We start from the raw sequence: 26,787 nt of genomic DNA, 5'->3' as shown, positions 1-26,787 counted from the left end.
TATTAATGGAATATTATTTGCATCATATATGATAGTTACACCTGCACACTAACATGCTCCACGTTCACGTGCTTCCATCCTTTTATCTAGCTTTGACCCACACATAATCTTTCAAAGAGACAAACTGAAATTAAACAGCTCTGGTCATGTGACTGTTTACACCCGCCATGTAAAAATGCTCATATGAAATCAAGACAGTCAGCACTTTGATATATAGTTGGCACCTCTGTGTAAAATACACCAATAACTGTTTTGAACCCTTCAACATCAAAAGTAACATTTAGTCACGCATTTTAACGGCGGAGCTGAATTTGCTGAAAAGCTCCGGGATCTTCAGGTCGAGCGAGGCTGAACATGCAGGTTAAACTCACATCCGCTAGATGGCAGTAGTTTCAATGCTTTTAAATGAGTCTATGCGGCTGTGATGGACGGACGATGATGATTGTTCAAAACAAAGTAAACTAAACAAACATCTTCCAGTCAGCTCTTCAGCAAAGTTATCAAAATAAGTTTCTGAACCTCGATTAATTTGGGATCTTATCATATATACTTTTAAGGTTGTTCATTTTATTAGAAAGGTATGCCATTTTTGTAGAAAGTATGATTAGTTGAATGAAGGTGCAATAAACACGGCAATAAAGTTAAAAAAAAAATAAGTTGAAGAAACCTTTAATGGTGTGGAGTTCTGAGTAAATTCAGTGTAAAAATCAAAAAGCCTCATTATTACCTCCAGTAAAAACAACAGTTCAGAACAATATACATATATTATTACATACAGTATCATACTTTATTAAAATAGCAACATTAAATAATAGTTCATATATTTATACTCTCACATGCTTAGATGTATATCCTCCACCCACCAACATGCTGTACCAATATACTACTTATTACAGTACCATAAAAGTAACCCAATGTATAAACAATATGTCTAGCAGGACATTGATATTTCTCGGTTTTCATATTGCAGAGGTTTTAGGTTTACCTACATAAGACTTACATTATTTATAGATCCATAGTGGGGGAAAAAAATACTATTTTTGTGCATGCTCAGCTCATGCTGGCAAAATCAGCATCTTAAAGATAAAAATTAGAATGTAAAACTTGTTTCAGATCAACAAGAAAGTATAGCTATATAAAAAATAAAATAAACACCAAATCATCCCGCAACAAACCTTAGTATGAGATTCTATGTTTAACAATGAAACATTGTATGAGGGCAAACAAGAAGGATTCAAGAGTGTTAAGAAGGCCACTATTCAATCAGATTGCAAAGTCCCAGCATATTAAACAGACGAAAATATACAGTCCCATTTCCTTTGGGATATATATATGTTAGGGATATTACAATTACAAATATAGTACATCATCAAATAAATTTTTGATTGGAAGTTTTGATCATTTGATTAAAGAAGACATAAATACAGCATCATCTATTGGACCATCCAGACAGTATAACAAGTGTAACACTGGTTGAAGTCCTGGCTCCTGGACACTGTTTCTGGTTTGAGTTAGGGAGCTTTAGAGTGTCTTATTTATCCAGGTCGGAATGTTTTATTTTTCCATAATGGTCTCCATTTTGGGGTTAATGAAAGAGAAACCAGCAAAAGCAGACTGATCCATAGAGTCTATCAGGTTCTTGTCACTTTGAGAGAGACGGGGCTTCTCACTGAGGAACTCCCGGTCAAAGTTGCTGCAGTCATTGGGGGATTTCTGCAAGTTGAGGAAGAGAGATGTCAGAAAATAATCTTGAAGTCACTTTCAAGACTGTATCCTACTTCATTTTTTGTCTGGTGTGACGTGGGTGATCAAACTGCAAGATTGCAGTGTCTGTTGTGTTTTTTCACATGAGTAGAATAAACAAAAGACACGAAGATCTCTTAACACAGAGCTTGGTAGGACTAAAAATGCTCTTTGCATTTTAAAAGTCTTTAAATTTTTTAAAGAAATCTTCAAGAAAGCATTCTGATATGCTGATTTTGGTCTTTAAATGCTGATTTTGAAAGTTACAGTATTTTTTCCATCGTAAATCCAGCTCTTATCTCAACAGAGTGAGGAAAATTTGATTGCTCATGATACAGCCTCTTTAAAAGACATTTCCTGTTATTGTAACGTCATCATTAGAGCGCAAAGGTTATGGGTTAGTCATTAACTTCTTCACAAGTTTTCAACCATGAACGCTACACGAGCCAAACATTTATGACAGATATTTTGCTACTGCCTTTTATTTCAGAGTACAGCGATAAGCTATAAAACACAAACAGACCTCGCTTTTCATTATTTACCTTCATATTGAATTACTTTGAATGATGCAATGAATCAGATTCAACTATAAGATGAATGCATGAAGGTGAAACCTCTCTTAACACCACTCATAGCAGAGTTAATTCAGTCTTATTTCTATACTACTATAGTAGATATTAATATTTTGAATTAGCATTTATTTTCATTATTTTAGTTTAAGCTTGTAATCTTTTTCTATTTCTATTAATCTTTTATTTATTTTTATTTCAAACAAGCAGGCGTTTACAATTTGTCATCCGTTATTTACATTTTATTTTAATGTAGCTAGATATTAAGGAAAGCCATTTTTAATAGTAAATCCATTCAAATCAGAACCGTACCACTTTTGGCTTGAATGGGGGTGACACCTCTCGTTTCTCCAGAGCAGGCCAATTGATTGTCTTGAAGAAGGCATGTCCTCGGATATTTCCCACAACACCAAGCCGTCGAGTTGGATCTCGCTCAAATAACTGTGAAAATGTAGAAGACACAGATTTCAATTGACAACAGATATTTCCTGCAATAAATGAATCCATAAAGCAACGGTGCTGACGCCGTTCCTCAATATACACCAGTGGGTCAGACTCACTTTCTCCAGCAGGTCTTTGGCTTCTTTGGTAATCCACCGTGGGTAGTGAGGTACATCCATGCGGATCGACTCGAACAGCTCGTCCTCATCATCGCCCTGGAACGGCGACTGGCCGATCAGCATCTCGAAGAGCAGCACGCCGAACGACCACCAGTCCACAGAGAAACTGTATTTCTGTCCCAGCAGGATCTCAGGAGCTATATAATCGGGTGTGCCACAGAACGTGGTTGCTCTGTTTTCTCCAAGCATGTTCTCCTTGCACATCCCAAAGTCTGCAATCTTAATATGTCCATAACTGTCCAGCATCACATTGTCCAGCTTTAAATCTCTGATTAAACAGAAAAACAGGCATGAGGTCCATCTGAGAAATGTTATTCATATGGACTTCTATGGCCCATTTTTGTTTGGTAATTTTCATTGTATGGCTAAATTACTTGTACATGACTTATAAACGAACACAAAAATGAAAACAGTAATATTGTAAAATATAATAATAATATATTGTTATAAAATGTATTTTAAAATATAATTTAACCCTGTGATGGCAAAACTGAATTTTCAGCAGTCATTATTCTAGTCTTTATTCACATGGTCCGTCATAAACCATTGTGTTGATGTGGTGCTTAAGATATATTTCTTATTATTATTAATGTAAAAAAATAGTTGTGCTGCTTCATAGTATTTTGTAAATTGTGATGAAGTTTTTCTGGATTCCTTAATGAATAGAAAGTAAGATTAATTGAAATAATAAAACTATTAACCCCTTAACTGTCACTCACATTTTTGAACATTGACTTTGTAGTGCACGATCCAAACTTAAATTTTTATAATTCATGAATGAAAATATTTTGTAACATGATATTGATGTACCATTTACATGGAAATGCAATGTCTGATTTTAAAATGGGTTTTAAAGGATGAATTTTGAGATTTTAAGTTTTCAGTCGATATATAACTTCTGATGATTTCTAAAATGTGATAGAGAAAAAGGCAACAAAGAAATCTTCTTTTTTAAACAAAGGTCAAAACTCCAGTTATAATTTAGATTTTTGAGGGTGCACTCTTGTCATAAATTAATCGATTACTTTTCCTACAAAATGTTTAGCAAAAAACACTGGTAAAATATATATTTGGGAGTCTTAGACCTTTCCAACGATATATAGTTTGTCAAGATTTGATTAGATTTAATTGTAATATAGTGTGTGGACTATATATAGTACTATATATAGAGTGGACGGGTGACAGTTAACAGGTTAAATATAAAATCTTTCACACACACAAAAAAGAATACGCTAGAGAGAAAGAAATGACATCAAGGAACCTTATATAATGTATATAATTGTTATTCTGGACCACAAAACCAGTCATAAGGGTAACTTTTATAAAAATTTGTCCGAGATCTGGAATCTGAGAGTGCAAATAAATCATAAAATTGAGAAAGTTGTCCAAATGAAGTTCATGATGAATATTAATCATCAAAAATTAAGTTTTAATATATTTATGGGAGGAAATTTACAAAATATCTTTTTGTAACATAATCTTTATTTATTATCCTAATGATTTTTGGTATAAAAGAAAAATCTATAATTTTGACCCATACAATGTATTTTTGTCTATTGCTTCAAATATACCCCATTGACTTCAGACAGATGTTGTGGTTCAGGGTCACAACTATACAATGTATTTACCTGTATATAATTCCTTTAGAATGGAGGTACTGTAGTCCACAGATGATTTCAGCAGCATAAAACCTGTGACAGGAAGAAGTTTTGACTAAAACATTTACAAAAAACATTCTTTCTTGACTATGGAAGATAAACGGTATAGATCTGCTACAGCAATTGTTTAACAGTTTTAAGGTCATTTATTTAAAACGGATGTCACTCACGTGGCTCTGTACAAATCAAAACGGCCCTTATCCTGAATGTGGAACATCAGATCTCCTCCATTCAGATACTCCATCACAAAGAATAAGTGCTCCTATTGAGAAACACACAGATCATCATCATTATTGAGAGATTGTGGATTGTGACTATATATTTTACTGGAAAGAATGACCACAGCATATCATTTTAAAAGAAATGATCTTGGTTAGATATTTATTGTGAGGCTTCCAAACAAGAAAAATCAAAGCTGCAGGCAAGGCAATTTCACATAGTATTTAGTGCTATTCCTTTCGATACATTTCCAGACTGCTTCAGAACCGGTTATTTTGTGTTTACAACATTCCATGTCCCTGTCGTAATGTTTGATGTGCAACCCACTGACCCTCACACATGCCGAGCAAGCTGACGTGTTGATTGAATCCCGGCAGTCACGGAAACTTAGCGTGTGTAATGGGGGAAACGAGTTCTTCAGCATACATTATGGAAATGATAACAAAGCTTTGTTTCTGCACTTGCTCTGCTCTAACCATCCATCGATCTGCGTCATTTGACAGGAAGAAATTTCCCTTTGCATAACCACATTCCATATTCATAACTCGAATTCATTTCAACTCTAGCAACACTAAAGTAATAAATAAAAAATATAATAATTTTTTTTAGACATATTTAATGCAGTCTTCTAGATAATCATTCAAACTATATCATTCAACTATATTTGGGACATATTGGAAACCCAAACAATTTATTTTTTTAAAAATTCTTTGATGACTCGAAAGTTGAAAACAAGAGCTTTTATTTGAAATGGAAATCTTTTGTAACATTAAACATCTTATTTTCTTAATCTTATTCAGTCGTTGCTGAATGGCAGTGTAAGAGTAACATGTTATTATTTGGAATCACGCTCACCTTCGACTGAAAGGTGCAGTAGAGGTGTGTGAGGAAAGGGTTTTCCCAGGCTAATGCTAACACTCTTTTTTCCACCATTGTGCACTCCACGTCATCGTCCATAAGCACCACATCCTTCTTCAGGGCCTTTATAGCAAAATATTCTCCCCTTCCTTTGAGCTCAGCGAGCATCACCTGATTGAAAATGGGTACTGCTTAAAAAGCGGACTTCATTATAATACAATGCAGAAAACTGTCTGCTGTGTGTTTCTTACCTTTCCAAAGCTGCCTTTGCCTAGTACCTTGTGGAACACAAAGTTGCTCATGGAGACGCGGGATGTGATGGTGGTCCCGGGAGAGGCAGGGGTCCTACTGTCCCACAGTTTTCCATACTGAGAGCCCTCCGCTAATATTTATAAACACAAATATACATATAGACAAATATACACCAGTTCCCACACATTGATCAACACAAGACAAGGTTATAATAGCTAAAATAAAACTAAAAAATTTCTTTTATCTGTAATAAAATAATTGTTGATTTAAATAAAATAATATTTTTATTTAATGTTATATATATATATATATATATATATATATATATATATATATATATATATATATATATATATATATATATATATATATATATATATATCAAAATTATTATTATTATTAAATTGCATTTATGAAAGTTTTAAGTGTGAAATAGTTTGGGGCCAATTTACTTTCAAATAAAATCAAAGCTAATATAAAGTGCCAAAGCTAAGGGAAGCAATAATGCAACAGGAAATATGCAGTACTGCAGACTCACCACTAGGGTCCACTGGCATGTTTTTATCTACGGCTTGATAGATTCCAATTTCCGAGAGAGGGGGATCTGGACGCTTTGTGGAAGATTTCTAAACACAATGAATGAAACAGTATGCACTTTAGATTTTGTTATATACTGATGCAGAGAACAGCAGAATGCTTGATATGAACCCATGAAAACCCCCAAATAATGTCATCTTTTAGGTTTATGAAAACAAATTGTTACTTCAAATTTCTTGAAAAAAAGCCAAGGTTGATTGGTTGAATCACTTACCAGGCTAACTTGAGTCAAAGCCTCGGCCAGGAGCTTCTGGTTGATTCCACAGAGGTTGGCAACTTTGGTCTGGCATTTATGATGAACATTCATACAACATTCTGAACAGAGAGACTTTAGTTGCATTAGATATTAACGGAGAAAGAGGCCGAGAAGAAACAAAAAGCCATTGAGAAAGAAAGGGAAAACAGATGAAAGACGATCATCAATAAACGTCTTCCTTACCTTCACACTTGAGGCCTTGTTTGACCATTCCCCACAGCAGACTCCCACAGTGGTCACAGAAGGTCGGGCTCATGTAGTTATTGGTCTTGAAGCGATGTGGCATGTCAATCTTGAAGCGCTCCTTCTGAAACTGCAGATGTACAAACAGACCGTCAGCACCAAAATGCTTTATGGTGCACTTTCAAACAGAGGTCCTTCCTAGCCTGGTGGACCCCAGAGCTGCCCACTGCGCATCAGAGACTCGACCAAAGTACTGCTAAATAATTTTGATAGTCTCTCCATTGCCAAGATGTTGATCATCGACATTGGATGTCAGAAGCTAAAATGGCCTGCGTTTAGTTTAGTTACCATGATGTATTTTGACTCGACTGCTCTACTTTTACAGTGTCTTGGCCTTCTATTGATCACTGACAGACTCTGATCCTTGCTCAGTTTGGTATTGGTATTGGAAACAGAAGGACCAGCCCTTTGGAACTGTAAGTGAATGTTTCTTTCTTCAAAAAGTCCTTGTTTAACGTCCAAAACAGTTAAGGCTGGCATCAGAGAGAAAACTGTGTTATGATATTTAGAGTGCAAAGTCATTATAACATAATCATATGTTATAATACTTATTTACAATAGCAATATTCCAAAATATTACATCAATATATGCAGATATATATGGACATATATAGACTTTTTCAGCAGCCATTACTCTAAACTTCATTGTCACTTCAGAAATTATTGTGATTTTGATATTATATTCTGATTTGGTGCTCATGTATCAATTCATATTATTATTGTGATATTGTCTTAATATTTTTGTGGAAACCATGATACATTATATACACAATATACTGTATATTAATTAAAATAACCTAATATTATAAATATAAAAGTAAAAGTTTTGTTTCTTTATAAAAAATTGGTTTTAGATCCTATAAAGGGCCTCTCGACGGGACTGCTCTGGACCCTCTCATGGTCACGGACCCCTCGCTGATCAAGTGTGCTTCTGTGTCAGAACACTAATGCTTACCACTGTATCTCGACTGTTGGTTGCTGTTCCTGTGCATCTCCCAATTATCTTATCGATGCACTTCTTGTGAATGGCTGCATTGCATTCTGGCAAAGAGCAAGAGGGCAGTGAGGTTTAACGTGTGCAAATTACCTTTAATAGTAATTAATTTATTCATTTAATAGTAAATAAACAGAAAATATACAGATTTAAAAAAGAGTCCATTATGTTAATTCCATAGGAGGATCATTTATATGCCACATAGTAAAAAAACAGGTCAAAATGTAACATTAAATTACTAATCTGTTGTTCAAGGAACAAATATACTAACATGTATAATGTGTGGTCCTTACTGAGAACCAAATGCGAGTGCTTACAAAAGCTGTGAAGATACTTACGCCTACATTTGTAGCCCTGCTTGTTGAGACCCCTGGAATGCAAAAAGAGTGTGTTGGAGTATTGATATTTATACACAGCGGGTGATAAAGGACTGTTAGTACACAAATGGCATACATTTAAAACTCTTATTAGGGAGAATCTGGAGCACTGACTCTCTCCAATATATATACATTTATATATTGTACACAGCGTGAACAAAGCACTAAGGCATAACAAGCTGTCTCACACTGAACAGGAAAGAGACGGCCCAAGGGACTCTGCTGAGACGGCTGAAATATCAGAGGAAAGTCCGAGTGCTCTTGTGCGCACTAACACAGATGCTATCCAATACTACGACTTACAATCACACCCACACACACACACACACACACACACACACTAAGATTATTGCTGCCACGCTCTTCTGGCTGCTTAAGATTGCTTTAAGTTAAACCTTCGTGAGATGTAATTTTGAATAATTTCTGATGGTGATGAGTATTAGGCATTTTCTAACTTTTCCTGTATTGTTTTGCTATGGAAATGATCCCTCTAAAAAACAAATCATTTTTTAATTGTGTTTTTTTTTTTAAATGTGAAAGATGTGCAAGAAACATATGTGCAAGTCATATCTAGGGACCACTCAATTATGTCATATATAATATAATGAGACTTGGGCTTTTATGATCTAGAATCACCCCAAAAATGACTAGCAAAGCCCTGGTAACCACCCACAACCCCCCAAAAATTCTAAATTCTTCTAAAGACAACATCTGCTTTTGAAATGGGAGTTTTTACTGTTACCATGCACACAAGCTATTAGACATGAGGAGATCACTGTGCAAAAAAGTGTCTCCGTATTTCCTTCCATATGTTTTCTTTAATTCATTTATTTATATACTAACCACACAAACTCCCTGCAGACCGAGCAGAAAGTTGGCTGTTTGAAGAAGGTGGCTGTGAACTCATGGTTCTTGATAAAGTGAACTTTGGCCTGTTTGATGGCTCCTCTCCTTCTGTTTATTGTGAGGACGCCGTCGTCCTCTTTCCCAGTCACTGAGGACTTTGAATCTGTGAAGTAGGTCAAGACAGGGTCATTTGAAATAGACAGTTTATTTCTAGTCATTAACTTTCCTTGCACATTAATATTAAATCGCATTGCTATATGATACTTCACCCAAAATTCAATATTGTCAGATTTTTAATTGCTGGACTAAATATGCCTAAATGGGATATTTATTAGTACCTTATGCCTAAACATTGACTTTATGCGGTGCATAATGACTTTTCTGTTTACGGTTCCATCAGCATTTTTATAGATCACTATCAACTCATTTGCTGCCAAGAGTTAGAGAAGGATCAAAACTAAACAAAACTCTCACGGGCTGAGATTGATGTGTTTTTCCTCTGTGCGCTACCACAGAGTGTCACAATATTTGAGTCCAGTTATTGTTGAGTTCAAAGATAAGTCTTGACAATAAACATTCATTTATTAGTACAGTTGAAGTACAGTAAACTGGTAGTACACAGTGAAACACAAAAAGCAAATTTGCTGTAATATGAATTTTTTTTTTAAATGAGATGCCAGAAAGAGGACCAGCATGAAAATATGAGTAAGATGCATGAGTAAGCAAAGACAGGACAGATACCAGCTGACAGGACTAAGCTGCTATCTGAGGGTGGTTAGATAATGGAAAAAAAGAGAAAACTGAATTTAAAGAAACAGGGGAAAACCAGAGTGGAACAAAGCGAAGCAGAGAGTAAACATTGCTTATAGAAACAGGCCTTCCATAGGTTTAAATGAATGTTTTAAAAATATTACTTTTTGTTAATCAGGGCAGAATTTGATTCAATAAAAGTTCTCTATTCATCTAGTCATCTAAAAAAGGTTTGAGAAAAATACCACCGTTACTACTTTTCAATAGTTTATGTTCATTAAGAAAATAATAAATATGTAGAAATAAACAAATTAATTTTAATCAGCAAGGACCCATTCAATTGACTGAAAGTGACTGTAAACATAGTTATAAATATGTAAAAGATTTATATTTGATATTATTTATGAAGGATTATTTGATGCTGAAGCCTGGAATAATGGCCGCTGAAGTGTCTCAATACAGGACAGTTATTTATTTCTCAAAACAGTTATTTTAAAGTTGTAATAATATTTAAAAATATAGTTTTTACTGTGTTTTTGATCAAATAAACTTCGAATGAGACTTCTTTCAAAAACCTTAAACTAACCCCAAAATACTTTTGAAGGGTACAGTATATGCTTACATGTACCCACCTAGGTCTGTATCCTCTACGAAGAACTGGACAGACATCATCACCTTCCCAGAAGGCTGCAGGTCGACCCAAAACTCGGCACGACCGTTTCCTATTTTGCAGCGCTCTGCAATGACAGAGACGCCAACTGTGGCCTCTGACAAAGCCTCCTCTGCCGTTTTCATCAGGACCACCTGTATGACACGGCCTTCATAGATGTGTGCGTCAAATGGGGATTTCCATGCAGGGTACATAGTGGGCTTCCTCTGGACCAGTGTCTTCCCCCGCTCTGGGTGGACAAAGAGAGGAATAAATGCTAATGATATTTTAATTCAATTATAAGTTTCCCTCTTTAAGCCGAATTCTACGGCATTGCACTGAACTTTACCTTGCAGCAAGCATTACGCCCAGTTTAAAAGCCTCACTGACCTGTGCTGAGTGATTCCTTCATCTTGATGGCACAGAACGGTTGCTCTGTCATAGGGGGAAGGTCTCCCAGTTGAAACTCATTGAAGGCAATCCGCAGGAACGGAGCCATGGTGAAAGATCACTCTGCTTACATACAAAAGAAAAAATGGATGAAGTTCATGGGTTTCTGGAGGTCGGCAAACGTCTCTCTATCAGAGAAAATGTTTGTTATTTCATAAATAGCAGGAACATCACTTGCTTTGATAAAAGAGATACTCAGTGATAGGCAGAGAAATATAATGCAGTATTTTTTTAAAAGATGAGCAAAATGTGATGTAGAGATCAGTGAGAATGAAAGGGATGTGGGCTATACGGAGTGAACAGTTCATACTATCTAAAATATACAGTGGAGAAATTATGAAATGTATGCATATTTTATCATGTTGAAATGCTGAGAATATGATTTGTAATGCAAATATCTAAAATAAAAAAAATAAATAAAAACAGACCTTTACTGAACTCAAATGACTGAATATTTTGGACTTTACACAAAACCTCAAAAAAGTTACATTTTTGAAAATAGTCTCTTATGCTCAACAAGGGTGCATTTATTTGACCACAAATATAGTAAGAACAGTAATATTGTGAAATATTGATAAAATCTAAAATGACATATGTAATTTATTTTCTGTTATGGCGAAGCTGACTGGTAGTGTATACAATGTTTTACATTATTTTTTAAGAACGATTCATAAAACTCTCAAGATTATTGCTTCAACTTCCTGTTGTGAAAAGCCAACACTTGCAAGACTGTGTGAAATCTACTCTTTTTTGATGGTTCTGCTTACATCACTTTCACTGCTGCTGACCAGCTAATTTCATTTTTTCTATTAGGCACAGTAGAGTAGAAGTAGAGTAGAAGTGAAATAATGTGTTATTTTTCATAGGCACGTCATTTTCCAATTCCACTCCTCAGGTAGAACCAGATTCCTGCTGGAATTACTGCCATGCAAACACAATAGCTCCCAGACCTTTGACAGGATTCTGGGGCACAACTGGCCAGCTGCAAGTCTTTACTTGGTTTCACAGTTTAATCGCTGGGATTTAGAGTTCAGATACACACTGCACACACACTGAACACAACGGAAAATGAAGTAAATGAAAAACAAACTGTTTGTATACAGTGAATCTGTCACAATATTAATTAAAGGAAAGCTATTAGCTGAGACAAACTTTTAAACTTGTACTTATAGTTTGTTATCAAACAGGTTTCCTGACCCACTCATCTGTCATTGGTCAGACAAACAAATAGCTCTGCCCCAAACTCAAACCATTGGCTGAATCCGGGTTTCTGTTGTCGGGCAATGCTCAAACAGACAGATCAACGTTTGAAAGCACCACAAAGAACCAAAGTGTTCATACTTCTCAGGGAAATTAATGTACAAATGGAATATTTATGCTATAGCTCCATATTAAGTGCTTTAAAACTGAAAAAAGTGTTTAAACCACTCAGATTATTGATAATAACTTGTTTACATCAGTAGAGCAGGCAATCAGAAACTAAGTCTGTGTATGTAACATCCCAGAATGACAGAGCACATTATATAAGAGCAATTCAATAAAGAATACATTAAGCCACAACCCAAAATACAGAAGGTTTCATTGGGAAAACCTATAGTTACAATATCATGCTCTCAAACACTTGTTGTTCCAAAGCTTAGAAACCGAATGCCTTAAAATGTCCTAAAAATGGTTTTGAACTAAATCGGTTTAAAACACAGTATTAAATACTGATACAGAGTAGATTTAGATCACTGCTAAATGTTGTGACAGAGCCTTGCTCCACAAATGAAATAATATATAATACATGAATTCATGAATTATATCATCATAAAATGGTAAACTGAGATAATTAGAACCAGTTTAAAATACAAAGGGAAAAAAAATCTGGCGATACATTTGTTTTATCTTCTCTATTCCACACCGTCTATTCAATTCACTATATTATTTTGTATATTAAAACATGTACATCTATAATAGAGAGAGAGAAACTTTAAGAATATTCTGGGACTACACACACATAATATGACAAAAAAGCATTAATATCAACTAATGAAACATTTACTCAATCAAACATAAACGACTCAAATGCATATGACTACATAAAAAAATGTGTCCCTGGAGAGAGTGGAAAAAATTAGCCCATGCAGCAAGGGAGGGGATGGAGAGAAAATGAGGGAAAAGTAAAGGGGGAGGAAAGAAAGAAAGCATTGAGCAGCATACTGGAAGTTCAATGTGCTTACTAAAAATCCAGACTGTTAAAGCTATTCAACTACATGACTGACAGCCTTACTAATGTAGGCTAGTGCATTCATCACTCCATCTGCAAATCATGCTTTAAGTTTGCTTTAAGTCATGAAATTATAATATGAAAGGAATAAGTGTATCTATCTCAACAGACAGTGTGTGTGTGTGTGTGTGTGTGTCTTTCCAGTAGCCTCAGTTCCCTCTACGCCCCATTAATCTTTCAAGAGAGGTCACCTCCCTCACACCCAGACCGGTTGCTGCTTAATTAATACACATCCCTCTGGTATGCCTATGTAGACATGTGGTAATGTGTGTATGGCACTACATTTATGATGTTAAAATTGGTAACAGCTATGTTTCTGTGGTAAACAAATGAAATAGGGTTTACATAAATGCCCGTGATTAAGGTAGAAGAATGAGGAACAGACAGATCCTCACTAACACTTAAGGCAACTCTTCATCTTTAACAACACACAAAAATGAAGACCAACGCAACTGTTCCATCTCACAGATGACATTATGTTATTGACACTCATGCTGCTGATGTTACAGAGCCACGGACATGAGATACAGAGGGAGGAAATACAAGATCATTTTGACCATGAATTAAGAATTTGGTCACACTCTATTTATTTGTTTAGGTGATGTTTGGTGTAGCCTACTAATTCATGGACAAAATTGAACAATAAAGGAGCTCCACTTTATTATTGCTTATTTATGTTCTAATACACTTTAAAAAAAATCTGTTTTATAATATGTACACTATGAAAAGGAAATTCATTTTTGGACACTTGTATCAAAATTGGACTCAAGTTAGCCAACATGCTAAATCAAAACAAAGCCAATAACACTGGTTCAACCAGTGGCATAGTTTTAGAACGGGACTTTCTGTTTGCTCAACCAATAGCAGACTAGGAGAATGAATGAATGAAAATACATATTAATCCAAAGTTACACTTATATTTTTGATTTATTTCTCTCACACACATTAAACTTATACAACTTCACGTTTATGTATTCATTGAGACAAAGGTATTGGGCTTTCAACTACCATACTAAAAGCACATTAACTGATTTCACTTGCATGAGTTTTATCATTCACTGATTTCACTGCTTAAAAATGCATATTGATTGAAAACATGATTTATGTACATTTTCCCCAGCTATTGTTTTCTCCCTTTCACTGGTTTTATTTCTGTGTGATATTAGTTTTAGCTCACACAGGCTGTGTTCTGGAGACCTCTCTCTGTGTGTGCTGGTGTTTGTGTTTAAGTAATTGGTGAGAATTACAGTGCGTAGTGCCAGCCTTGTACAAAAGACTCACTCTGTTCACTATCCTGCACCAGAAAGCTGCTCCACTCGCCTTTTTTCTGAACTTCCTACACAGTCTCCGAACTGTTCTCGCTCAATACTGGGCTGGAACATGCACATATATTTCAGATTTCAGATCTCATTATAAAAACTGAAGTATTAACGTAGCATTAAAGTAAGTTTTATTCAAAAAAAATAAAAAAAAACTGTTGTAGAATTAGAAACTGCTTTGCACTGCAAGATCTTTCATTACTGGTCTCCATAGTAATGAAAGATCTTGCAGTGGATCTACTGCAACTCGCCTACATAATATGCATGTGAAAGGGTAGACGGTCACTTTAAGAAAAGAACAAAACAAATAAACAGGTTAGGCCAGAAAATGAGACTGGTGATGCAGGGGTTTAGTGCTGGAAAAAGTTTAGAAAGAATGTGAACATGGTGCATAGAACCTGTAAATTTATAAGAGGAAAGCCATGATTCAGAGAAAACCAGGAAACCTGTTACTCCGGATGGTGCGGTAGCATTTCACTGTAATCACACATGGGAAAGCATACGCATTCATGGAATTTTACACAAATTATACACAAACAGAGTTCATAGTCAGAGTTTAAGGAACCATAATGCTTTTTCTACTTTGCTAACATGAAGCAAAAATAATACCCTGGGTTCCCAAAATCCCCTTCTGATGCCAAAGTTAAAAACAAAACTTCACATTCAGCAAGTAAATGGACATCTCTTTATCGTATCCATCTAATCAGTGTTAGAATGTGAAAAGTAAATCTTACATACCAGAATGGAGCCAGACCTGAATGCAAGTGTTTTTTGTTTTTGTTTTTTTTGCTATTGGATAAAATCATTAACATCAGTGGAATGATACTTCAGAGAAAGATTGTGTTACCTTGATTTAAGACAAATCATCCACAATAAAACAAGGAACATTCATAAAAAAATTAAAATAAACAAAATAAAAATAGTGTTCATTTTCATTAAGTGAAAATCTAGGGCACTGTTTGTCATGTTAAAACTGGAAAAACTAGTCTTTTGAGCAAATACAAATACAAATTTGCATTCCTCGTTTTAGCGCACAAGATCTAGAATGAAATGTAAATGTCTGGAGGAGAGTTTTATCAGTTACCGATCAGTGAATACAAGAAAACAAATGTCATTGTGTGTCTGTTGCATAACACCACGCAAAACCATTTCTTCTCTACAGATGTCATAGGGCTACTGGGTTAAAATAACATGCATCAACGAAGCATTTGTGTGAAGAGTGACAGAGAGCGGGAGAGTAACATGAAGAGCAAGAGATCAGTGGCTTCAAGGTCAGATGGGTGCTGAGTGCCATGTGACATTAGTTTTAGTGTATCATTGATTTCTCATCCCGCTCTTCCCTTAGGCTAAGAAACAAGAGACCCTATGCTTGTCTTCCTCTTGCTCTCGCCTATAACACACACACACACACACACACACACACACACAAAAGCACACAATGGTTGGTCAAGGTTACTGTGGAAAAGCCAATTCCTCTCTGAAACAGGGCTTACTGTGTGACTGCTTACTGTGCTACCAAATCTGTGTGTGTGTGTGATATTAGGACTCAAATCCGCTCACGGCAGTGTTCCCGACAAAAATATTGGGCACAAATACTTGTCTGTATGTTGGTATGTTGACCTAAAGGTGAAGCAGAGCTGTGTCTGTCTGTGCAATAAGAGTGGTGTTCATTTCTGCCTTGCGCACACTTCACAAAGGCTTTATTAATCCAAGATCAACAGAGAGCGGCCTGTGTGTGCACTACCATAAAAGTATGCAACAGATCTTCGCTGTTGCTGCGCGTTCAAAAAATGATACAAGACAAAATGAGTAATGACATGCAAAATGTACAAAACACAAACAATACTGTCAGGTGTTGCACTCTTTACAAAACAATTTTGTGCAGTATTTGTGTTTGCCAGTGGCACTATAATGGAAAAAACTCTAAACAAAGCTGATGATAGATTTGAACACATCTAATGGTGTTTGTGTGTTTACGGAAACAACACTGATGTTGACAGACATTGTGACGGGTGCACCATCGTCGCTACTTTCTTCTCCCCTGAAGTTTGGTAGATAAATAATTTAGAGGAGGTGCATGTTGTTGATTAAGACCTTTACTAACATGTGCCTTCCGGCTGAGAACAATGTGTTGATTCGGTTCACTGTACAGGTAGTGGACATACAGTAGAGACTGATGACATACAATCATTCATTATACAATGAAACAAAAGAGACAAACTACTGCTGTCTCTGGTTAATGTCAAGAACAAAACACCCAGTGAGAATGTGTGAAAGAGGAAAGAATCAAATGGTGCAATATGGTGGCTTGTGTGCTTTGTGCTTGAAAAGGAAAGATTAAAAACAATTAGGTCTGTGGTTGGTAAGAAAATGGTGCAATGCAGTGTAGCCAGTCAAAAAAGAGAAGCTCAGTTTAAATGCATTTCATGTAGGGATGCACCATATATCTCTGACTGTACCAGAATTGGCTGACTATTTTTAATGATCAATATTGACATGGGATTTTTTTTATTTATTATTATCTGTATTGGTCTGAAGTTGCTTTTGAAAACACTGGTTCACAATGTTTTATATGCAGTCCAAACTTTATATACAAAAATGTTTTACATAAATTTTAAACATAAGGGCATTCCTCTTCTTACTCTTCAACTTTCTCTTTTTTTCATATTTGCAGTTTGATGAATGCAAAACAAATTGTATGGGCATTAATAACAGATTAACCTTAAGTATAGTGTAAAAAGCACTTCACAAAACTTGACGTAAAAACAAAACTATAAATATGAATGGATGCATCATATTTTAAAATAGTTCACATTAGTTGAATTCTATATTAATGCACCAAGTTATGGTATTCCTTGGCAACCATAAACAACCTACAGCTGTGTCAACACCGGACACAAAACTAATAAAGCTAGTTTAATATCGCCATCATACCAGTTTTTGGCCATAATATAAAAACAATAATTGTTGTCTCTGTCAACTCTGGTGCATGCCTAAATGAAAGAATGAAATAGCTAAAAAAAATAGAGAAGAGAAGTGCAGAAGTACTCAACTGCTTGCAAATGTTATTTGCATACTGAGTATACTTAACTTTGTGCTCTCCTCATTTGAGAGTCACACTCATGGTCTTCACGGACAAAAGTGACCCGAAACCTGAAATGTCACTATTTTTTTTCTTCAGTAAAATCAATCTAATATATTTTTAGTCAATAATATTTTTTTCTTTTGTATTTTGAAAGAATTTCATGGTACTAATTAATATTTATGCAATAATAATGATACATTTTTCCCATTGAAAATAGTAAAAAATAATATATATTTTTTCTATTTTTTTCAAATTATTTTTAAATTAATGCAGAATTTCAGATCAAAATAGAGATTAGGCCTTTAAAATCCTATTTTGAAGGCAGAATATCACCTGATGAGAGCAAAAAAAGTGTAAGCTGTAATTTCATGGTGTTACCACCAGATTCCCGTATAGGACTCTATAGAGAGGCTTGTGAATTCCCTAGTTGTTTTTATACATAATTGTTTACTTTTATTAGGTTGTGGATTTAAATGTATATTAAGTCATTTTTACTGAATTTTAGTCAAATTATTCATCTTATTTTACAAAGTTGTAGTGTTACAATCACATGAGTTTATAGGTGTGTATGTGTGTGTACAAGTGTGTCCACATGTGTGAGTCGGTGTGTTGATTTGGCACTCTAGATGATTTAGTTTCACCCCTTCATTGCTGTGCAATTTTATCTGCATTTAGGGGTATTTGTAGATTGTACACATACAAATGTACTGAATTCTTAATTTTCTGATGGACGGTCATTTTTGAACGAAGACCATGAGTGTGACAATTTTTTTTTACGACCACTTAACTTTTTCAAATAATGCCTTCAATTTTTTTTTTGTGTTCACATACCAAGAGCCATAAAAGTCAAAACGTTTTGTATCATTCTGGAGAAGCTACGATTTGTTAAAATTCTAAATTCTCCGGTCAGAAAAGACTTAAGACAACACATTAGTTTACTTCCAGAATAAAAAAATCCTGATAATTTACACATTCTCGTGTCATCCAAGATGTGGGAATGAGTAAATCATGTCTTTCTTTCTTCAGTCAGAAAGAAATCAAGGTATTTGAGGAAAACATTCCAGAATATTTCTCCATAAAATGGACTTTAATGGGAACCAATGGGTTGAAAAGCCAAATTGCATTTCAGTGCAGCTTCAAAGGGCTCTACACGATCCCAGCCAAGGAATAAGGGTCTTGTCTGGTGAAACGATCAGTCATTTTCTAAAAATATCAAATAAAAATGTATATAGTTTTTAACCACAAATGTGCACCTTGCACTAGCTCCACAATGCGCATCCGCAAATTAACGCATGATGTTATCATTTTAAAAAGGTAACACTGGTTAGCTCTTCATCTGTGTACTCCGGTCCAAAAAGTTAGGGTAGGGGCGAAAAACTCCATCTCATTTTCTCCTCCAACTTCCCAATCATCTGACATCGTTGTTTTAACTTGTTTTGTAAAGGGCATTTGACTTTTTTGCATGTTATTTTTGTAAACGCTGGATCAGTGGTTCCGCCTACATCATGTGTGAGCTTTCCAACATGATTACGTAATGCGTGAAGTCGAGTAGTTAAAAAGTAAATACATTTTAATTTTTTAAAGAAAATGACCAATCGTTTCGCTATATAAGACACTTATTCCTCGCATGGGATCGTCTAGAGCTCTTTGAAGCCACACTGAAATGCAATTTGGACCTTCCCATTGGTTCCCATTGAAGTCCATTATATAGAGAAAACTCCTGGGCCCGTACTCATAAAGAATCTAAGAATCCTCTCAGAAAACTCTTAATTTATCTTAAAAACTTTTACGTAGGAGTCTTAGCTTAAGAGCGATTCGGGATCGATCTGAGAGCAACTCTGAGTAAGGAAAAGACAAAAACTTTCATCTTAGTGAGGAGGCGGGGTTGACCCCGTTGCTATGTATGACACAATCTTTTGAAGACTGTGATTGGTTGGTTATCCAAGAAGGAAAAAAAGAGTGATTTTAAGTATAGGGTCTATTCTAATTCTCACTTTGAATTTACATGCGTGATTTTTCCTATTTGACCGTTCTCTCTCTCTCTCTCTCTCTCTCTCTCTTACACATACACACACACACGCAGTTTTTTGAGGGAATGTCCAGTGGAAACAAAATGAACTGCGACACATTAAGATGTTCTGAAAGTTCTGTAATTGTTTGTGTGATCACTCTGCTTACAGAAGGTTGTGACAGACCCAAGTCATCATATTGCATTGTTGCATTTTCCCAGTTGCCAAGTATCGTAATGTAGTGATTACTTTCATTTCGGCCGCTATGGCATTTCTGCGCTGTGTCGGAGATGTTAGCACATCTCTAATAAGATCAGTCACAAACGTGATCGCTGCACAATCTAGGCAAGACAAGGCAAGGCAAGTTTATTTATATAGCACATTTCGTACACAATGGTAATGCAAAGTGCTTTACATAAAATAAAGTAAAATAATCATGAAGAAAAATAATAACAAAAATAAAACAAGCAATTTTAAAACTTTTAAAATGATTAAAACATTTACTTAAAATGAATTTAAAAACAGTTAGAAAATGTGATAGACACTATCTAATCTATAGCATCTAATTAACTGCCTGTCATCCATTGTTTGCAACACATTTCTTCTGCCTCTTCTTCTTTCTGCCATTTTCTCTTTTGCTAAAGAAACTCTTAAGCCTCTTAAAAGTCCTTGTCTGTGCTCCTAACAAGTTTGACCTTAAGACCTCTTTTAAGGGTTAAGATGCTTTCTGAATTACTTTTTTTCTTAACTAGGATTTTTTCTTTAATTTTAAGAGTAAACGCCCACATTTCTAAGAATTTTCTTAGAATTTTGTCACTAGGAGCTACTTTTTGCATTAAGATTCTTTATGAATACGGGCCTTTTCGGGAATGTTTTCCCCAAAAACCTTCATTTCTTTACAACTGAAGAAATGGATAACATAGGGATGAGTAAATTATCAGGACATTTTCATTCTGGAAGTGAACTAATCCTTTAATGCAAATATTCAATTTTTTTAATACATTTTGTAAAAAAAAAAAAAAAAAAAAAAAAAAAAATAGCATGACAAACCATTACCACCACTCGGCTACAAACCTCAAACGTCGAGGCCTACAGATATCCCCCATGTTCTGTTTGTTTTTAAGGGTGGATGTACAGATTGTGCAGGAACAGCTGTCATACTGAATGCTTTGGTAAATATTGTCAGAGATAATAGTCTACAATTCTCTTTTTGTGGTGGCAGATAATGCTTTCGAAAAAAACAGATAATCCTGATTTAGAAAAATTACTTAAAGCTATTACCAATGCGTTTGACTAGTGTAGGAGAGCCTGATCTCCCTGTAGACAAAAAAATATTTTACCTCTAGCCTCTAAAACGCCAGTGAATTACGCGCTGGCCATAGCGGTAACTAAGGAAGCAGTTTATTTTATCCATTACTTTTCCTATCGTGTCAGGCGAATAATATATTGTCGTTAAGACTAGTTAGTTTCTATCTCTATCTCCATCTAAAAGAACTTGAAAAACAAGACCGTACAGTAGGCCAACACTTTACTGTACGTAACATGTTTAAACGGCGTTCATTTGACAGTATACAGTCCCTCTCTATATGTTTACATAACTATGGCAGCGCATTCTATGAAACACTGTTGAAAAGTACAGCTGCTGCTTCCGCGTATCTGGACAGCGCAACTGAAGTCGAATAAAAAAAACTATTTATCAAGTTTCTTTTCCTCTCCAGAGCTTGAATGTTTGGGAACACACGATATTAAACATTTAAACGACTTCCTGTTCAAAAAAGCCCGTCGCTAATCTCTCGTTAGCAAATGTCTAGAAATGTCTCCACCGAACAAGCTATGGATTTGTTGGATATGTGACGCTGGATGCTCGCGGCCACCGATAGACAAACATCGAAAATGAGACGAAATCCATTGGTTGCTGCCAGACAACGTGGACGTTTCATGTTATACATTGTATGTCATTTCTAAGCTCTCGGTGGGCGTATTTATAAGCACCCACAAAGCGCACTAAAAGTAAAAAGTTGCAAACACATAACTTACCAACTTTAAAGTCCGAGAGGTTTCAGTAATTCGTCGTGTTCTCACTGTTGCTGTGCGAGTGGAGAGCAGAATGAACGGCGCGGCGTGTTTGAGGAAGTATTTAGCCGCTCATTGTGTCTGTGTCTGGGGTTTGACAATACTGGAGGAGGGACGTCAGGCAGGTAGAGAGAGAGAGAAAGAGAAAGAGAGAGAGAGGGACGGATGGGTTCTATACACTCTATCTATCTATCTATCTATCTATCTATCTATCTATCTATCTATCTATCTATCTATCTATCTATCTATCTATCTATGTTCAAAACAGCAGATCACTTTATAAGTAAATATATTCAAAATTCACTATCAGTTGTTCAATGCATAAGGCTTTTAGTTTTCAAAGCCTGAGACATGTCTTTGAGAGCTATATATGTCATATAGTTAAATATTTATCAGATGTGCACAATCAAAGTCCTAAATACAAATAGATGTATTATGAATGGTTTATGGATTACTTCTTGGAAGCTGACCTGGTGCTTTCATTTCCTGAAGGCAAGAGAATCCTGAAGGAAACCTTGTCTTTGGGAACTCCTTTCGGTCCCGCCCCACACCTACACAAGGAGTAGGCATGGGCAAAACACACACACACACACACATACACAAAGAAGCAGCAGTCACATGATGCTGACTCACAGACTGCCCCACCCCTTCAATCTGGGTCTGTCAGTGTTGTATAAAGCTCTGAGTTTCAGTGTTTCTATATTTAGTATCATTTCCAATGACTGTCTGTTCACCCCAGTCAAACAGTTTATGTGTTACAAATTAGGTGTGTAAACTGCAATTCAACAGATTATTATACACAGTTTTAAAGAATAGTGAGGACTATCATGTTGGTTTATGATGTATGGTTTCACTTCTCTTCTGTTTAAAGAACTGCTTCTTAGCAGTTATTCCTATCTTCTCCTTTACTGTCAAATTTCCTCCTTATTTTCTCTCTCCTCTTCCTTTCTGTCTTATCTCACCCCTTTTATACAATTTATCAGTCTTGCCTCACTTCTCTTTTATTGTTACTTCCCTTTATCTTTAACGGCAAGTCTGTTATGAGTTTTAAATATGTTTGAGAATGTGATATAGATTATGATTTTTCTAACGTTCGAATAATAGGTCTAGCAAAGTGGTGTTTCTTCCTCACTGAAAATGTAGCCTATATTATCATATTATTTTAATAACATCGTAACCCAATCTTCTTTACTCTCAGAATTGGTTCTAAGCTATTTTTCCTTTGGATATAAAAGTAGTAACCCAGCAAAATACCAAAGCTGTTTATTTCACAAAGGTAAACAAAGATGTCGTTAAAGGAATAGTTCACCAAAAAATTGCAATTGGCTGAAGTTTACTCACCCTCAGGCCAGCCAAAATGTTTATGTGATTGTTTCTTCATTGGAAGAGATTTGGAGAAATTGTCCACCAATGGATCCTCTGTCCATCCCCTGTTGTTTGAGCTGGTTTTGAGCTGGTTTAAGCTGGTCCTCCTGAGTAGGAACTAGTTGTTGAGGACCAGCATATGACCATCTTAATCCAGCTCATAAACAGTTAAAGACCAGTTTAAGTCAGCTCAAACCAGCAGCCATGCTTCAAAACATACCTTACCATCATATGCTGTTTCTTCAACAGGGGACCCACCGATTAAAAACTACTGATCTTCACTGTCTCCATCATAACAGACATTAACAGGAAGGACTCTAATAGCAATGACTTCCTTGACCTTCCTGGTTAAACTAATAGGCTCCTGGTGGGCTCACTAGTTCCACTGTGTCAGTGAGGCTGATCACTGGGCAGAGGAATAACTGACCGAGGGCGGAGTCTGCCCCAGTTTCCCCATAGAGCCAGCACTCTGAGTAATGACAGGAACCCGGTAGGGAGGAAAGAGGACTCCCCCCCACCCCCACCCCCACCCCCGCCAAAAAAAGAATTTTTTTTCTAGTTGTCAACTGTATTCCTCACTCTGTGTCTCACTCCAGTTCTGTCCGTTCTGATATCTTTTTGTAAATGGGTTTGTATGTTTTGTACGTTGTTATATGGTAGCTCTCAGCTTAAAGAGAGGACAGGAATGTCAATGTCCAGGCTGTGTTCTCCAAAAGAAAGCTTGATAATGGTGGTGACCTCATGGATACAGCGATAGCTCACAGGAACTCTGCCCTCCCACTGGAGATAAATAGCACATATTCATCTGGTCATGGCTGAGGGTAATGGAAATAACGGGAAATAAAAAGCAAAGGTGCTAATATCCTGTAATACATTAACCTAGTTTGGGAGAACAGTGCTAACATAAGACTAACTCTGTTTGTTTGTAAAGAAAAGATGCTCATTTACCATTCAAATGTATGTATTTCGAACAGGCAAATAGAAAAGGTCTCCCAACTCTGAAGTTCTGTAAGTTTTAGCCAGTAATGGAAGTGAAGCTCATTCATGAAACCACAAAAGCCAGAAACCCTAATAGATCTTGTGTTATTCATGCCCATTGTGCTTTAAGTCTTGAGGAACAGAGGAACACCTGTGTGTGGTCAACCTTTGTTTCGGTTTGAGGTTCACTTTTCTCAAATCATAATAAGATCCTCTCAGAATGAATGTAAAACTAAAATATGATGACTTAATGTATGGCTCAATTTAAGTTTTACCTTTGGGGTCCACAAACTGATATATAAAATATATAGAATGCATTTTAAAAATGTCAAAATATAGGCTTACACATATAAAAATAACTCGTAATCTTGCCGTTGGTTTAAATATCAACATGACCACGATTGCCTACTCAACAGAGATTCAATAAACAAGATGATAATTGTGTAACTTACAGACAAACTTTTTGCTCCACCAACAAAAATGGCGAAGTCAAAGCAATAATCTGACATAACTGATGCTTTTAACTTCAGTTTGTTTTTTCCGAATAAAATATGAGTCTTCTATGATATTGCTTTCTCCAGTGAAAATCATCTCATCTGAATCAGGAGAAAAATATGCACAGATATAAAAACTAATCAAACAAATATATTGGTGGGTTTTGATGTGAGAGGACAACAGGGGATCTGACTTTTATTTATTTTCACTTTACATGACATTAATTGAAGGACTGGAGTCTTACGGATTGTTCTTATCAACTGTTTGAACTCTCATTCTGACGGCACCCATTCACTGCAGAGGATCCGTTGGTGAGCAAGTGAAGTAATCGTAAATTTCTCCAAATCTGTTCAGATGAAGAAACAAACACATACATCTTGTGTAGCTTGAAGGTGAGTAAATCTTCAGCAAATTGTAATTTCTGGGTGAACTATTCCTTTAAATGAGGCACAGGCAGTTGTTGAAGGTACTTTTTTAATGGGAATAGTACAGACACACGAAGAGAGGAAGTGGAGTCATAAAAGCACCTTGTTCTCCATGTTGAATGTCTAAATGTCTGAACCTGGTTACGAGCTCATTCTTCATCCACCTGTACACCTACAGTACTTCACCAAAAATTACACGCTAACAAAAATACTGCCCCCAATCTAATGAAATGACATTTTAAGCAATCAAATGCTTAGAATTGATCAATTACTCTTTCATTAGTGGGTCAGGGGAACTCAAGGGAGCGTGGCAACTAGAACAGTCCCATTTCTATCTCACTTTTCTTCTTTAACATCCCTTTTCTCTTTCTTGCCAGATCGTCACCTTCTCATTGCCACACTATTGTTATATTCCCTGGATCCTCTTTTTCAGTCTTCGTTCCTGTCCTGTCCTTTGTTTTCTATCTTATTTTATATCCTTTGTGTCCTGTCCTGAATGACCTATAGTAAACCTCAGTCTAATGAAGTCTACTTAGTCTCGACAGCCGACTAGAAACTGTTAGTGAATGCTGATCTGAAATCAGTACTGTGCCATTCTCGGTGAGTAAAGGCATTATATTCAACTTTGGAAAAAAGCTTCCAGGTCTGTCTCAATATAACAGGTTTCAGGGGTCTACAATAGCACTGTGGACCTCTGCATCATTAATATTTCAAAGGATGAAAAGAAATAGGCCGAAATGTTTTGTGCTGCCTCTTTTCTATCATATCAATTATTTAGGCATTCTGCTGCTTAATCAACATCTCTTTGTCTGTATGCAGAAGTGCTACAGACTACTTTGATAAAGTTAATTATCTTAACCTAGTTATATCGCATTACTTGGTTGCAGTTTGATAATAGAGCATCGTATGCCATTACTGTTAGCTTGGTAGTTTGTTGCTAGGTTTTACAATAAAGAAAATACAATATTGTAATGCAATACGTATAATTATTAAACAGATATGTTAATTGCAACTGGCTGATGGGTAGAATGTAAACCAACATTGAAATCTGACCAATTATTTCTATTAATACTAGCAAATATTTTGCGCATAACTGGCAATAAGCTAAAGTGTGTGTCGCCCCCTAGAGGCTGTATCTTCAAGGCTTTATAATACTTGATACATTTATGGTGTAGAAGTTATCTTTTGCTAAAACAGAAACATTCCAAATATCTAAACGAATGAAGCCAAAAAATCTTATAATCAGTCATTTCTTATGAAACGGCTGCTTTTATGGGAAATAATAATAACTAATTTAACATTAAAATGTAACTTTACTTACCTTTGAAAAGCATATTTACATTATTTTTTACTGTTCTTCATGCAGGGTCTTTATTTAAACTGAATAATGCATTTAGGAAGAGAGATCATCTCTGTAGGAATAGGATATGTGCTGGGAAATACCAGAAACAAATAACTGAGAATGAATACTGGCACTTTTTTAGTTTTACAGAATACAGCTGTTTTCAAATTTAACATTGAAAGACAAAAAGGAAAAAGAAGAATGAGTCCTACTAGGCATTTTGAACAACAAAATTCACCTAATAAAAAATGGTTTATGATCATGTTTTTTTATGTCGTTTTTTTAATGTCTTTTGGGAATAACATGGCTTTAGATGATGGCCTAACGCTGTTACTGTAAATAAAGC

At 35.7% G+C, this 26,787-nt stretch overlaps 1 protein-coding gene across 3 annotated transcripts; it reads right to left on the bottom strand.

Annotated features, from left to right (window-relative positions):
* Positions 1–653: 653 nt before the first annotated feature.
* LOC128022413 (protein kinase C delta type-like) lies at positions 654–23,320 on the bottom strand. Of its 3 annotated transcripts, none has more exons than XM_052609968.1 (16): positions 23,178–23,320; positions 11,022–11,147; positions 10,615–10,881; positions 9,230–9,395; positions 8,348–8,379; positions 7,971–8,056; positions 6,956–7,085; positions 6,731–6,831; positions 6,458–6,545; positions 5,919–6,049; positions 5,665–5,838; positions 4,761–4,852; positions 4,561–4,623; positions 2,873–3,200; positions 2,625–2,753; positions 654–1,713 (listed from the first exon to the last, which is right to left on the bottom strand). In XM_052609968.1, the coding sequence occupies exons 2-16, from the start codon at positions 11,128–11,130 to the stop codon at positions 1,555–1,557; spliced, it is 2,055 nt and encodes a 684-aa protein (XP_052465928.1). In that variant the 5' UTR covers positions 11,131–11,147; positions 23,178–23,320; the 3' UTR covers positions 654–1,554. The 3 variants fall into 3 exon arrangements, with proteins under 3 accessions (XP_052465928.1, XP_052465926.1, XP_052465927.1); XM_052609966.1 differs by lacking the exon at positions 23,178–23,320 and adding an exon at positions 21,801–21,958; XM_052609967.1 differs by lacking the exon at positions 23,178–23,320 and adding an exon at positions 21,801–21,936 and having other exon boundaries at positions 11,022–11,144.
* Positions 23,321–26,787: the final 3,467 nt, after the last annotated feature.

The sequence above is a fragment of the Carassius gibelio genome, chromosome A11, assembly GCF_023724105.1.
Source record: "Carassius gibelio isolate Cgi1373 ecotype wild population from Czech Republic chromosome A11, carGib1.2-hapl.c, whole genome shotgun sequence".
NCBI classification, from domain to species: domain Eukaryota; kingdom Metazoa; phylum Chordata; class Actinopteri; order Cypriniformes; family Cyprinidae; genus Carassius; species Carassius gibelio.
This window is presented reverse-complemented; position numbering and strand designations above follow the sequence as displayed.